The sequence below is a fragment of the Oncorhynchus clarkii genome, chromosome 14 (assembly GCF_045791955.1).
Source record: "Oncorhynchus clarkii lewisi isolate Uvic-CL-2024 chromosome 14, UVic_Ocla_1.0, whole genome shotgun sequence".
NCBI lineage: Eukaryota > Metazoa > Chordata > Actinopteri > Salmoniformes > Salmonidae > Oncorhynchus > Oncorhynchus clarkii.
The window spans coordinates 29,477,219-29,492,374 of NC_092160.1; the positions used below are offsets into that span (position 1 = coordinate 29,477,219).

Sequence of the window (15,156 nt, forward strand, 5' to 3'; positions counted from 1 at the left end):
AGACAGAGGAGATAGATAGTCATCTGGTATAGACAAACAGAGGAGATAGATAGTCATCTGGTACAGACAGACAGAGGAGATAGATAGTAATCTGGTACAGACAGACAGGTGAGATAGATGGTCAGCTGGTACAGACAGAGGAGATAGATAGTCATCTGGTATAGACAGACAGAGGAGATAGATGGTCAGCTGGTACAGACAGAGGAGATAGATAGTCATCTGGTATAGACAGACAGAGGAGATAGATGGTCAGCTGGTACAGACAGAGGAGATAGACAGTCAGCTGGTACAGACAGACAGGTAAAATAGGTAGTCAGCTGGTACAGACAGACAGGTAAAATAGGTAGTCAGCTGGTACAGACAGAGGAGATAGACAGTCAGCTGGTACAGACAGACAGGTAAAATAGGTAGTCAGCTGGTACAGACAGACAGGTAAAATAGGTAGTCAGCTGGTACAGACAGAGGAGATAGATAGTCATCTGGTATAGACAAACAGAGGAGATAGATAGTCAGCTGGTACAGACAGACAGGTAAAATAGGTAGTCAGCTGGTATAGACAGAGGAGATAGACAGTCAGCTGGTACAGACAGAGGATATAGACAGTCATCTGGTACAGACAGAGGAGATAGATAGTCATCTGGTACAGACAGAGGAGATAGATAGTCATCTGGTACAGACAGAGGAGATAGATAGTCATCTGGTACAGACAGAGGAGATAGATAGTCATCTGGTACAGACAGAGGAGATAGATAGTCATCTGGTACAGACAGAGGAGATAGATAGTCATCTGGTACAGACAGAGGAGATAGATAGTCATCTGGTACAGACAGAGGAGATAGATAGTCATCTGGTACAGACAGAGGAGATAGATAGTCATCTGGTACAGACAGAGGAGATAGATAGTCAGCTGGTATAGACAGACAGAGAAGATAGATAGTCAGCTGGTATAGACAGACAGGTCTTTACACACGGGGAGTGTGTAAACAGGGAGTGATTGACTCTTACTCACACAGACAGACACTAAACACACTTGAAAAGCTTAGACAGAGGAATTATTTACACAGTGAGTCTGGAAGCTTCCCACAATAGATAACGGCTTCTTGTAGAAATGGACGATCAGAGTTTATAGACTGGGTGGACATGGAGACAGAAGATAGCAAGGCAGACAGGTTGACAGATATGTTGACGGAAAACAGACCGGTTGAGGGACCAATAGACGGGAAAATAGACAGACAGCAGACAGACAGAGAGGAGGAAGGTACTTACAGAGGTGAGTTAGTTCATCAGGGAAAAGAGTGAAGGAGGGAAGTGAATTAAAGTGATCAGAAACCATGAAAGGAAGAAAGAGAAAAAGAAAAGAGAGATATTACTGGCATCCCAAGTCCCTATGTTACCAACATGGAAGATAACAGAACTCAGAGATACAACACTACCACTAACCACCCTAAATCAAAATGTATTGGTCACATACACATGGTTAGCAGATGTTATTGGTCACATACACATGGTTAGCAGATGTTATTGGTCACATTCACATGGTTAGCAGATGTTATTGGTCACATATACATGGTTAGCAGATGTTATTGGTCACATACACATGATTAGCAGATGTTATTGCGAGTGTAGCGAAATGCTTTAAGTCAACCCTACAATACCATGAGTCCTAATCACTATTTATTTATCTAACCTATATCCACAAGTGAGTCATATATCATAGTATCTGTTCCATGTAGCTATCAAAGGACTAATGAGCACATAACAGGCCTGTGGTCTATGAGCCCATGTCTCCTCTAGTGTCCAACACATGTCCTCTATTGAACAGAATCACAGAACAATATGAGGGATCAATATCACTAGAGTGTACTGAATAATACTGCTGATTATGCTAATATTCTCCCTCCCTCCCTCCCTCCCTCCCTCCCTCCCTCCCTCCCTCCCTCCCTCCCTCCCTCCCTCCCTCCCTCCCTCTCCCTCTCAATCCTTCTCCCCCTCCCACTCCCTCTCCCTGGAGTGTGTCCTATTTCCATAACCATGTGACCTGACTAAGAACAACTCCTGACCCTCATTCATAACACACCATAACCACACGCCTGTGATGCACTGTTCTATAATACCCTTATAGCATGATAACACACACACCACAGTACACACACACACACCACAGTACACACACACCACAGTAACACACACACCACAGTAACACACACACACACACACCACAGTAACATACACCACAGTAACATACACCACAGTACACACACCACAGTAACACACACACACCACAGTAACACACACACACCACAGTAACACACACACACCACAGTAACACACACACACACTTACACCACAGTAACTAGTGGTTTGGTTTCATTCTAAACTAGATGAGCGAAGCTAGGTCCCACTGAGACTTGAACTAACCCTTCATCTACCACTGTGGTCTCATAAGAGGCATGAACTAACCCTTCATCTACCACTGTGGTCTCATAAGAGACCTGAACTAACCCTTTATCTACCACTGTGGTCTCATAAGAGGCCTGAACTAACCCTTCATCTACCACTGTGGTCTCATAGGAGGCCTGAACTAACCCTTCATCTACCACTGTGGTCTCATAAGAGACTTGAACTAACCCTTTATCTACCACTGTGGTCTCATAAGAGGCCTGAACTAACCCTTCATCTACCACTGTGGTCTCATAGGAGGCCTGAACTAACCCTTCATCTACCACTGTGGTCTCATAAGAGACCTGAACTAACCCTTTATCTACCACTGTGGTCTCATAAGAGGCCTGAACTAACCCTTCATCTACCACTGTGGTCTCATAAGAGACCTGAACTAACCCTACAAGCACAATACTAAGGGCTACTATACTGATAGGAAGACAGGCAGACTAAAGAGCGGGGCTAAAACCCTATACCATAAACTATTGGCTACGGAAAACATCAATCAGTCACTGATGGGACAACAGCCAGGATAAGGCGGGGCTAAGCCACTGTACCCGTTCTCTTATAGATGGGAGGTTTGCTGTAGATGTTGGGTTGACCTGAGGCTGGAGAAAGAGAGGGAGGGAGGAGAGAGGGAGGGGAGAAAGAGAGAGAAGGGAGAAGATTGATGTGAAACATGGAGGAGTGAGGGAGGAAATGAAGGGTAGCAGGAGGTAAAGGGAAGAGCTATACCGAACCATAGCGACCGTAGCTGATAACAAGAGAGTTTGAGGAAATATACAAATAGAGGAGGAGCAGAAGTGGAGAAGATAAGATGGAAAGATGAGGTGATGAAGAGAAGATGGAAAGATGAGGTGATGAAGAGAAGATGGAAAGATGAGGAGATGATTAAAAGATGGAAAGATGAGGTGATGGAAAGATAAGGTGATGAAGAGAAGATGGAAAGATGAGAATATGGAAAGATGAGGAGATGAAGAGAAGATGCAAAGATGAGGAGATGATTAAAAGATGGAAAGATGAGGTGATGGAAAGATAAGGTGATGAAGAGAAGATGGAAAGATGAGGAGATGATTAAAAGATGGAAAGATGAGGTGATGGAAAGATAAGGTGATGAAGAGAAGATGGAAAGATGAGAATATGGAAAGTTGAGGAGATGAAGAGAAGATGGAAAGATTAGGTGATGAAGAGAAGATGGAAAGATGAGGTGATGAAGAGAATATGGAAAGATGAGGAGATGATTAAAAGATGGAAAGATGAGGTGATGAAGAGAAGATGGAAAGATGAGGAGATGATTCAAAGATGGAAAGATGAGGTGATGGAAATATGAGGTGATGAAGAGAAGATGGAAAGATGAGATGATGAAGAGAAGATGGAAATATGAGGTGATGAAGAGAAGATGGAAAGATTAGGAGATTAAGAGAAGATGGAAAGATGAGGTGATGAAGAGAAGATGGAAAGATGAGGACATGATGAAAAGATGGAAAGATGAGGTGATGACGAGAAGATGGAAAGATGAGGTGATGAAGAGAAGATGGAAAGATGAGGTGATGAAGAGAAGATGGAAAGATGAGGACACGATGAAAAGATGGAAAGATGAGGTAATGATGAGAAGATGGAAAGATGTGGAGATGAAGAGAAGATGGAAAGTTGAGGTGATGAAGAGAAGATGGAAAGATGAGGAGATGAAGAGAAGATGGAAAGATTAGGAGATGATTAAAAGATGGAAAGATGAGGTGATGGAAAGATGAGGACATGATGAAAAGATGGAAAGATGAAAATATGGAAAGACGAGGAGATGAAGAAAAGATGGAAAGATTAGGTGATGAAGAGAAGATGGAAAGATGAGGTGATGAAGAGAAGATAGAAAGATGAGGTGATGAAGAGAAGATGGAAAGATGAGGTGATGAAGAGAAGATGGAAATATGAGGTGATGGAAAGATGAGGACATGATGAAAAGATGAGGTGTTGATGAGAAGATGGAAAGATAAGGTGATGAAGAGAAGATGGAAAGATGAGACGATGAAGAGAAGATGGAAAGATGAGGAGATGATTAAAAGATGGAAAGATGAGGTGATGGAAAGATTAGGACATGATGAAAAGATGAGGTGTTGATGGAAAGATGAGTTGATGAAGAGAAGATGGAAAGATGAGGCGATGAAGAGAAGATGAAAAGATGAGGAGATGATTAAAAGATGGAAATATGAGGTGATGGAAAGATGAGGTGATGAAGAGAAGATGGAAAGTTGAGGAGATGAAGAGAAGATGGAAAGATGAGGTGATGAAGAGAAGATGGAAAGATGAGATGATTAAAAGATGGAAAGATAAGGTGATGACGAGAAGATGGAAAGATGAGATGATTAAAAGATGGAAAGATGAGGTAATGGAAAGATGAGGACATGATGAAAAGATGGAAATATGAGGTGATGACGAGAAGATGGAAAGATGAGGAGATGAAGAGAAGATGGAAAGATGAGGTGATGAAGAGAAGATGGAAAGATGAGGAGATGAAGATAAGATGGAAAGATGAGGAGATGAAGATAAGATGGAAAGATGAGGACGCAATGAAAAGATGGAAAGATGAGGTAATGAAGAGAAGATGGAAAGATGAGGCGATGAAGAGAAGATGAAAAGATGAGGAGATGATTAAAAGATGGAAATATTAGGTGATGGAAAGATGAGGTGATGAAGAGAACATGGAAAGATGAGGTGATGAAGAGAAGATGGAAAGATGAGGAGATGAAGAGAATATGGAAAGATGAGGAGATGAAGAGAAGATGGAAAGATGAGGTGATGAAGAGAAGATGGAAAGATGAGATGATTAAAAGATGGAAAGATAAGGTGATGACGAGAAGATGGAAAGATGAGGAGATGATTAAAAGATGGAAAGATGAGGTAATGGAAAGATGAGGACATGATGAAAAGATGGAAAGATGAGGTGATGACGAGAAGATGGAAAGATGAGGAGATGAAGAGAAGATGGAAAGATGAGGTGATGAAGAGAAGATGGAAAGATGAGGAGATGAAGATGAGATGGAAAGACGAGGAGATGAAGAGAAGATGGAGAGATGAGGAGATGATTAAAAGATGGAAAGATGAGGTGATGACGAGAAGATGGAAAGATGAGGAGATGAAGAGAAGATGGAAAGATGAGGTGATGAAGAGAAGATGGAAAGATGAGGAGATGAAGATGAGATTGAAAGATGAGGAGATGACGATAAGATGGAAAGATGAGGACGCGATGAAAAGTTGGAAAGATTAGGTAATGATGAGAAGATGGAGAGATGTGGAGATGAAGAGAAGATGGAAAGTTGAGGTGATGAAGAGAAGATGGAAAGAGGAGGTGATGAAGAGAAGATGGAAAGATGAGGTGATGACGAGAAGATGGAAAGATGAGGAGATGAAGAGAAGATGGAGCGATGAGGTGATGGAAAGATGAGGTGATGAAGAGAAGATGGAAAGATGAGGTGATGAAGAGAAGATGGAAAGATGAGGAGATGAAGAGAAGATGGAAAGATGAGATGATTAAAAGATGGAAAGATGAGGTGATGGAAAGATGAGGACATGATGAAAAGATGGAAAGATGAGGTGATGATGAGAAGATGGAAAGATGAGGAGATGAAGAGAAGATGGAAAGATGAGGTGATGAAGAGAAGATGGAAAGATGAGGACATGACGAAAAGATGGAAAGATGAGGTGATGACGAGAAGATGGAAAGATGAGGTGATGAAGAGAAGTTGGAAAGATGAGGTGATGAAGAGAAGATGGAAAGATGAGGAGATGGATGAAAAGATGGAAAGATGAGGTGATGATGAGAAGATGGAAAGATGTGGAGATCAAGAGAAGATGGAAAGATGAGGAGATGATTAAAAGATGGAAAGATGAGGTAATGGAAAGATGAGGACATGATGAAAATATGGAAAGATGAGGTGATGACGAGAAGATGGAAAGATGAGGAGATGAAGAGAAGATGGAAAGATGAGGTGATGAAGAGAAGATGGAAAGATGAGGAGATGAAGATGAGATGGAAAGATGAGGAGATGAAGAGAAGATGGAAAGATGAGGAGATGATTAAAAGATGGAAAGATGAGGTGATGACGAGAAGATGGAAAGATGAGGAGATGAAGAGAAGATGGAAAGATGAGGTGATGAAGAGAAGATGGAAAGATGAGGAGATGAAGATGAGATGGAAAGATGAGGAGATGAAGAGAAGATGGAAAGATGAGGAGATGATTAAAAGATGGAAAGATGAGGTGATGACGAGAAGATGGAAAGATGAGGAGATGAAGAGAAGATGGAAAGATGAGGTGATGAAGAGAAGATGTAAAGATGAGGAGATGAAGATAAGATGGAAAGATGAGGAGATGAAGATAAGATGGAAAGATGAGGAGATGAAGAGAAGATGGAAAGATGAGGTGATGAAGAGAAGTTGGAAAGATGAGATGATTAAAAGATGGAAAGATGAGGTGATGACGAGAAGATGGAAAGATGAGGAGATGAAGAGAAGATGGAGAGATGAGGTGATGGAAAGATGAGGACATGATGAAAAGATCGAAAGATGAGGTGATGATGAGAAGATGGAAAGATGAGGAGATGAAGAGAAGATGGAAAGATGAGGACATGACGAAAAGATGGAAAGATGAGGTGATGACGAGAAGATGGAAAGATGAGGTGATGAAGAGAAGATGGAAAGATGAGGAGATGATTAAAAGATGGAAAGATGAGGACACGATGAAAAGATGGAAAGATGAGGTGATGATGAGAAGATGGAAAGATGTGGAGATGAAGAGAAGATGGAAAGTTGAGGTGATGAAGAGAAGTTGGAAAGATGAGGTGATGAAGAGAAGATGGAAAGATGAGGAGATGATTAAACGATGGAAAGATGAGGTGATGACGAGAAGATGGAAAGATGAGGAGATAAAGAGAAGATGGAAAGATGAGGAGATGATTAAAAGATGGAAAGATGAGGTAATGGAAAGATGAGGACATGATGAAAAGATGGAAAGATGAGGTGATGACGAGAAGATGGAAAGATGAGGTGACGAAGAGAAGATGGAAAGATGAGGAGATTATTAAAAGATGGAAAGATGAGGTGATGACGAGAAGATGGAAAGATGAGGTGATGAAGAGAAGATGGAAAGATGAGGTGATGAAGAGAAGATGGAAAGATGAGGAGATGAAGATAAGATGGAAAGATAAGGAGATGAAGATACGATGGAAAGATAAGGAGATGAAGAGAAGATGGAAAGATGAGGAGATGAAGATATGAGGGAAAGATGAGGTGATGAAGAGAAGATGGAAAGATGAGGAGATGAAGATACAAGGGAAAGATGAGGTGATGACGAGAAGATGGAAAGATGAGGAGATGAAGAGGGCACGTCCCAAATGGCACCCTATTCCAAATATATTGCACTTCCATAGAGAATAGGGGGCCACTGGGGCACAGTTGAAGTGTGGTCCTACCTGGTACATGGAAATGCTTTGGGGCGTGGTATGTGGTAGGAGTACTAGGCCGCCCCTCCAGCGAGCCGTAATAGGGTGAGCTCCTGCCACTCTCAGAGCCTGCAGCCAGCACTAGCCAATCACAGCAAAGGAAACATGAGCATGAAGAAAGGGCTTTGTCCTGCCATCCAGTCCCTCCCAACCAATCAGAACCAAAGGAAAAGGTGATCAACAGTGGCTGCAGCATTGAGGAAAGGCATACTGGACCATCTTAGCACAGGAAGCTAGAAGGAACGGTACAAGCTTCCTCCCCCTGCTAGTCACTGCTTTTAAATGCATTAACTGTCACATGGTGGAAGATACAGTGCATTCGGAAAGTATTCAGACCCTTTGACTTTTTGCACATTTTGTTAAGTTACAGCCTTATTCTAAAATGGATTAAATAAAACATAAATCCTCAGCAATCTACACACAATACCCCATATTGACAAAGCGAAAACGGATTTTTAGAAATATTTGCAAATCTATTAAAAAAAACAAAACAGAAATACCTTATTTACATAAGTATTCAGACCCTTTGCTATGAGACTCGAAATTCAGCTCAGGTGCATCCTGTTCCATTGATCATTCTTGATATGTTTCTACAATTTGATTGGAGTCCGGGGAGAACGTTCCCCTTCCAACAGGACAACAACCCTAATACACAGCCAAGACAACGCAGGAGTGGCTTTGGGACAAGTCTTACAATGTCCTTGAGTGGTCCAGCCAGAGCCTGGACTTGAACCCGATATAACATCTCTGGAGAGACCTGAAAATAGCTGTGCAGCAACGCTCCCCATCCAACCTGACAGAGCTTGAGAGGATCTGCAGAGAAGAATGGGAGAAACTCCCCAAATACAGGTGTGCCAAGCTTGTAGTGTCATACCCAAGAAGAATCAATGCTGTAATCGCTGCCAAAGGTGCTTCAACAAAGTACTGAGTAAAGGGTCTGAATACTTATGTAAATGTAATATTTCAGTTATTTGTACATTTATACATTTGCAAACATTTCAAAAAAAAAAAAAATTGCTTTGTCAATATAGGGTATTGTGTGTAGATTGATGAGGGAAAAAACTATTTAATATATTTTAGAATAAGGCTGTAACATAACAAAATGTGTAAAAAGTCAAGGGATCTGAATGCGAAGGCACTGTACATCTATTGCTTTTACTGTCAGTGGCCAGAAAGGGAAGGAGATGGAAAGAAAGAGGAGGAATGTATTTGTACAACTATTTCAGAAACAGATTTGTTCCAGAGTGCTTAACAGCGACCTGAGGCTAGACCCTCCTGCTCTTGAATGTTTGGTTAACAACACTACACCAATACGATTTCATGGACTGAAAGGTTGATTGATTGGTTGATTGGTGTGTGCGTGCGTGTGTGTGACTCACCAGTGTGTCCATAGTGCAGCGGTGAGCGAGGCGTGATGGGAGACATGGCTTGGTGTGTGTGACTCACCAGTGTGTCCATAGTGCAGCGGTGAGCGAGGCGTGATGGGAGACATGGCTTGGTGTGTGTGACTCACCAGGGTGTCCATAGTGCTGCGGTGAGCGAGGCGTGATGGGAGACATGGCTTGGTGTGTGTGTGACTCACCAGGGTGTCCATAGTGCTGCGGTGAGCGAGGCGTGATGGGAGACATGGCTTGGTGTGTGTGACTCACCAGGGTGTCCATAGTGCTGCGGTGAGCGAGGCGTGATGGGAGACATGGCTTGGTGTGTGTGTGACTCACCAGAGTGTCTATAGTGCTGCGGTGAGCGAGGCATGATGGGAGACATGGCTTGGTGTGTGTGTGACTCACCAGGGTGTCCATAGTGCTGCGGTTAGCGAGGTGTGATGGGAGACATGGCTTGGTGTGTGTGTGACTCACCAGGGTGTCCATAGTGCTGCGGTGAGCGAGGCGTGATGGGAGACATGGCCTGGTGTGTGTGACTCACCAGGGTGTCCATAGTGCTGCGGTGAGCGAGGCGTGATGGGAGACATGGCTTGGTGTGTGTGACTCACCAGGGTGTCCATAGTGCTGCGGTGAGCGAGGCGTGATGGGAGACATGGCTTGGTGTGTGTGTGACTCACCAGAGTGTCTATAGTGCTGCGGTGAGCGAGGCATGATGGGAGACATGGCTTGGTGTGTGTGTGACTCACCAGGGTGTCCATAGTGCTGCGGTTAGCGAGGTGTGATGGGAGACATGGCTTGGTGTGTGTGACTCACCAGGGTGTCCATAGTGTTGCGGTGAGCGAGGCGTGATGGGAGACATGGCTTGGTGTGTGTGTGACTCACCAGGGTGTATATAGTGCTGCGGTGAGCGAGGCATGATGGGAGACATGGCTTGGTGTGTGTGTGACTCACCAGGGTGTCCATAGTGCTGCGGTGAGCGAGGTGTGATGGGAGACATGGCTTGGTGTGTGTGTGACTCACCAGGGTGTCCATAGTGCTGCGGTGAGCGAGGTGTGATGGGAGACATGGCTTGGTGTGTGTGACTCACCAGGGTGTCCATAGTGCTGCGGTGAGCGAGGCGTGATGGGAGACATGGCTTGGTGTGTGTGTGACTCACCAGGGTGTCTATAGTGCTGCGGTGAGCGAGGCATGATGGGAGACATGGCTTGGTGTGTGTGTGACTCACCAGGGTGTCCATAGTGCTGCGGTGAGCGAGGTGTGATGGGAGACATGGCTTGGTGTGTGTGACTCACCAGGGTGTCCATAGTGCTGCGGTGAGCGAGGCGTGATGGGAGACATGGCTTGGTGTGTGTGACTCACCAGGGTGTCCATAGTGCTGCGGTGAGCGAGGTGTGATGGGAGACATGGCTTGGTGTGTGTGTGACTCACCAGGGTGTCTATAGTGCTGCGGTGAGCGAGGCGTGATGGGAGACATGGCTTGGTGTGTGTGTGACTCACCAGGGTGTCTATAGTGCTGCGGTGAGCGAGGCATGATGGGAGACATGGCTTGGTGTGTGTGTGACTCACCAGGGTGTCCATAGTGCTGCGGTGAGCGAGGTGTGATGGGAGACATGGCTTGGCGGCTGAAGGAGGGAGAGCCGTCCATGTAGGCAGGGCTGGAACACTGTCTCTGTCTCTTGTCTATATTGTAATACAGCTTCTAAAGGGAGAGGGAGAAGAGGGGGAGGGGAGTTGAGAGAGTTGGGGGATGACAGAGTGGGGGAGAGGGGGGATGACAGAGTGGGGGAGAGGGGGAATGACAGAGTGGGGGAGAGGGGGAATGAGAGAGTTGGGGCGAGGGGGGATGACAGAGAGGGGGAGAGGGGGGATGACAGAGTGGGGGAGAGGGGGGATGACAGAGTGGGGGAGAGGGGGGATGAAAGAGTGGGGGAGAGGGGGGATGACAGAGTGGTGGAGAGGGGGGATGAGAGATTTGGGGAGAGGGGGGATGAGAGAGTTGGGGAGAGGGGGGATGACAGAGTGGGGGAGAGGGGGGAGTCCCAGGTGACTTTAAAACAACACAGTTACTAACCTGAGAACAGAGTCCCAGGTGACTGTAAAACAACAAGGTTACTAACCTGAGAACAGAGAGTCCCAGGTGACTGTAAAACAACAAGGTTACTAACCTGAGAACAGAGAGTCCCAGGTGACTGTAAAACAACAAGGTTACTAACCTGAGAACAGAGAGTCCCAGGTGACTGCAGAACAACAAGGTTACTAACCTGAGAACAGAGAGTCCCAGGTGACTGTAAAACAACAAGGTTACTAACCTGAGAACAGAGTCCCAGGTGACTGTAGAACAACACGGTTACTAACCTGAGAACAGAGTCCCAGGTGACTGCAGAACAACAAGGTTACTAACCTGAGAACAGAGAGTCCCAGGTGACTGTAAAACAACAAGGTTACTAACCTGAGAACAGAGAGTCCCAGGTGACTGTAAAACAACAAGGTTACTAACCTGAGAACAGAGTCCCAGGTGACTGTAAAACAACAAGGTTACTAACCTGAGAACAGAGAGTCCCAGGTGACTGCAGAACAACAAGGTTACTAACCTGAGAACAGAGAGTCCCAGGTGACTGCAGAACAACAAGGTTACTAACCTGAGAACAGAGAGTCCCAGGTGACTGTAAAACAACAAGGTTACTAACCTGAGAACAGAGAGTCCCAGGTGACTGCAGAACAACAAGGTTACTAACCTGAGAACAGAGAGTCCCAGGTGACTGTAAAACAACAAGGTTACTAACCTGAGAACAGAGAGTCCCAGGTGACTGTAAAACAACATGGTTACTAACCTGAGAACAGAGAGTCCCAGGTGACTGCAGAACAACAAGGTTACTAACCTGAGAACAGAGAGTCCCAGGTGACTGTGAAACAACATGGTTACTAACCTGAGAACAGAGAGTCCCAGGTGACTGCAGAACAACAAGGTTACTAACCTGAGAACAGAGAGTCCCAGGTGACTGTAAAACAACAAGGTTACTAACCTGAGAACAGAGTCCCAGGTGACTGCAGAACAACACGGTTACTAACCTGAGAACAGAGTCCCAGGTGACTGCAGAACAACAAGGTTACTAACCTGAGAACAGAGAGTCCCAGGTGACTGTAAAACAACAAGGTTACTAACCTGAGAACAGAGTCCCAGGTGACTGTAAAACAACAAGGTTACTAACCTGAGAACAGAGAGTCCCAGGTGACTGCAGAACAACAAGGTTACTAACCTGAGAACAGAGAGTCCCAGGTGACTGCAGAACAACAAGGTTACTAACCTGAGAACAGAGAGTCCCAGGTGACTGTAAAACAACAAGGTTACTAACCTGAGAACAGAGTCCCAGGTGACTGTAAAATAACAAGTTTACTAACCTGAGAACAGAGAGTCCCAGGTGACTGCAGAACAACAAGGTTACTAACCTGAGAACAGAGAGTCCCAGGTGACCGTAAAACAACAAGGTTACTAACCTGAGAACAGAGAGTCCCAGGTGACTGTAAAACAACAAGGTTACTAACCTGAGAACAGAGAGTCCCAGGTGACTGTAAAACAACATGGTTACTAACCTGAGAACAGAGAGTCCCAGGTGACTGCAGAACAACAAGGTTACTAACCTGAGAACAGAGAGTCCCAGGTGACTGTAAAACAACATGGTTACTAACCTGAGAACAGAGAGTCCCTGGTGACTGTAAAACAACAAGGTTACTAACCTGAGAACAGAGTCCCAGGTGACTGTAAAACAACAAGGTTACTAACCTGAGAACATAGTCCCAGGTGACTGTAAAACAACAAGGTTACTAACCTGAGAACAGAGAGTCCCAGGTGACTGTAAAACAACAAGGTTACTAACCTGAGAACAGAGAGTCCCAGGTGACTGTAAAACAACAAGGTTACTAACATGAGAACAGAGTCCCAGGTGACTGTAAAACAACAAGGTTACTAACCTGAGAACAGAGAGTCCCAGGTGACTGCAGAACAACAAGGTTACTAACCTGAGAACAGAGAGTCCCAGGTGACTGCAGAACAACAAGGTTACTAACCTGAGAACAGAGAGTCCCAGGTGACTGTAAAACAACAAGGTTACTAACCTGAGAACAGAGAGTCCCAGGTGACTGTAAAACAACATGGTTACTAACCTGAGAACAGAGAGTCCCAGGTGACTGCAGAACAACAAGGTTACTAACCTGAGAACAGAGAGTCCCAGGTGACTGTGAAACAACATGGTTACTAACCTGAGAACAGAGAGTCCCAGGTGACTGCAGAACAACAAGGTTACTAACCTGAGAACAGAGAGTCCCAGGTGACTGTAAAACAACAAGGTTACTAACCTGAGAACAGAGTCCCAGGTGACTGCAGAACAACACGGTTACTAACCTGAGAACAGAGTCCCAGGTGACTGCAGAACAACAAGGTTACTAACCTGAGAACAGAGAGTCCCAGGTGACTGTAAAACAACAAGGTTACTAACCTGAGAACAGAGAGTCCCAGGTGACTGTAAAACAACAAGGTTACTAACCTGAGAACAGAGTCCCAGGTGACTGTAAAACAACAAGGTTACTAACCTGAGAACAGAGAGTCCCAGGTGACTGCAGAACAACAAGGTTACTAACCTGAGAACAGAGAGTCCCAGGTGACTGCAGAACAACAAGGTTAATAACCTGAGAACAGAGAGTCCCAGGTGACTGCAGAACAACAAGGTTACTAACCTGAGAACAGAGAGTCCCAGGTGACCGTAAAACAACAAGGTTACTAACCTGAGAACAGAGTCCCAGGTGACTGTAGAACAACACGGTTACTAACCTGAGAACAGAGTCCCAGGTGACTGCAGAACAACAAGGTTACTAACCTGAGAACAGAGAGTCCCAGGTGACTGTAAAACAACAAGGTTACTAACCTGAGAACAGAGTCCCAGGTGACTGTAAAAGAACAAGGTTACTAACCTGAGAACAGAGAGTCCCAGGTGACTGCAGAACAACAAGGTTACTAACCTGAGAACAGAGAGTCCCAGGTGACCTTAAAACAACAAGGTTACTAACCTGAGAACAGAGAGTCCCAGGAGACTGTAAAATAACAAGGTTACTAACCTGAGGACAGAGTCCCAGGTGACTGTAAAACAACACGGTTACTAACCTGAGAACAGAGTCCCAGGTGACTGTAAAACAACAAGGTTACTAACCTGAGAACAGAGAGTCCCAGGTGACTGTAAAACAACAAGGTTACTAACCTGAGAACAGAGTCCCAGGTGACTGCAGAACAACAAGGTTACTAACCTGAGAACAGAGAGTCCCAGGTGACTGCAGAACAACACGGTTACTAACCTGAGAACAGAGAGTCCCAGGTGACTGTAAAACAACAAGGTTACTAACCTGAGAACAGAGAGTCCCAGGTGACTGTAAAACAACATGGTTACTAACCTGAGAACAGAGTCCCAGGTGACTGTAAAACAACAAGGTTACTAACCTGAGAACAGAGAGTCCCAGGTGACTGTAAAACAACAAGGTTATTAACCTGAGAACAGAAAGTCCCAGGTGACTGTAAAACAACAAGGTTACTAACCTGAGAACAGAGAGTCCCAGGTGACTGTAAAACAACAAGGTTACTAACCTGAGAACAGAGAGTCCCAGGAGACTGTAAAACAACAAGGTTACTAACCTGAGAACAGAGTCCCAGGTGACTGTAAAACAACAAGGTTACTAACCTGAGAACAGAGAGTCCCAGGTGACTGCAGACCAACAAGGTTACTAACCTGAGAACAGAGAGTCCCAGGTGACTGTAAAACAACATGGTTACTAACCTGAGAACAGAGAGTCCCAGGTG

General features: G+C 44.8%; 1 protein-coding gene across 1 annotated transcript in view; it reads right to left on the reverse strand.

Moving 5' to 3' along the window:
- The window catches only part of LOC139366493 (actin-binding LIM protein 3-like), a 124,505-nt gene that overhangs the window by 6,707 nt on the left and 102,642 nt on the right, over positions 1 to 15,156 (reverse strand). Inside the window, exons 12-14 of the mRNA XM_071104017.1 lie at positions 10,881 to 11,013; positions 7,903 to 8,013; positions 2,997 to 3,047 (exon numbers count right to left, since the gene is read on the reverse strand). Of these exons, the coding sequence (XP_070960118.1) occupies positions 2,997 to 3,047; positions 7,903 to 8,013; positions 10,881 to 11,013 (295 nt within the window). The remainder of the gene's footprint in view (positions 1 to 2,996; positions 3,048 to 7,902; positions 8,014 to 10,880; positions 11,014 to 15,156) is intronic.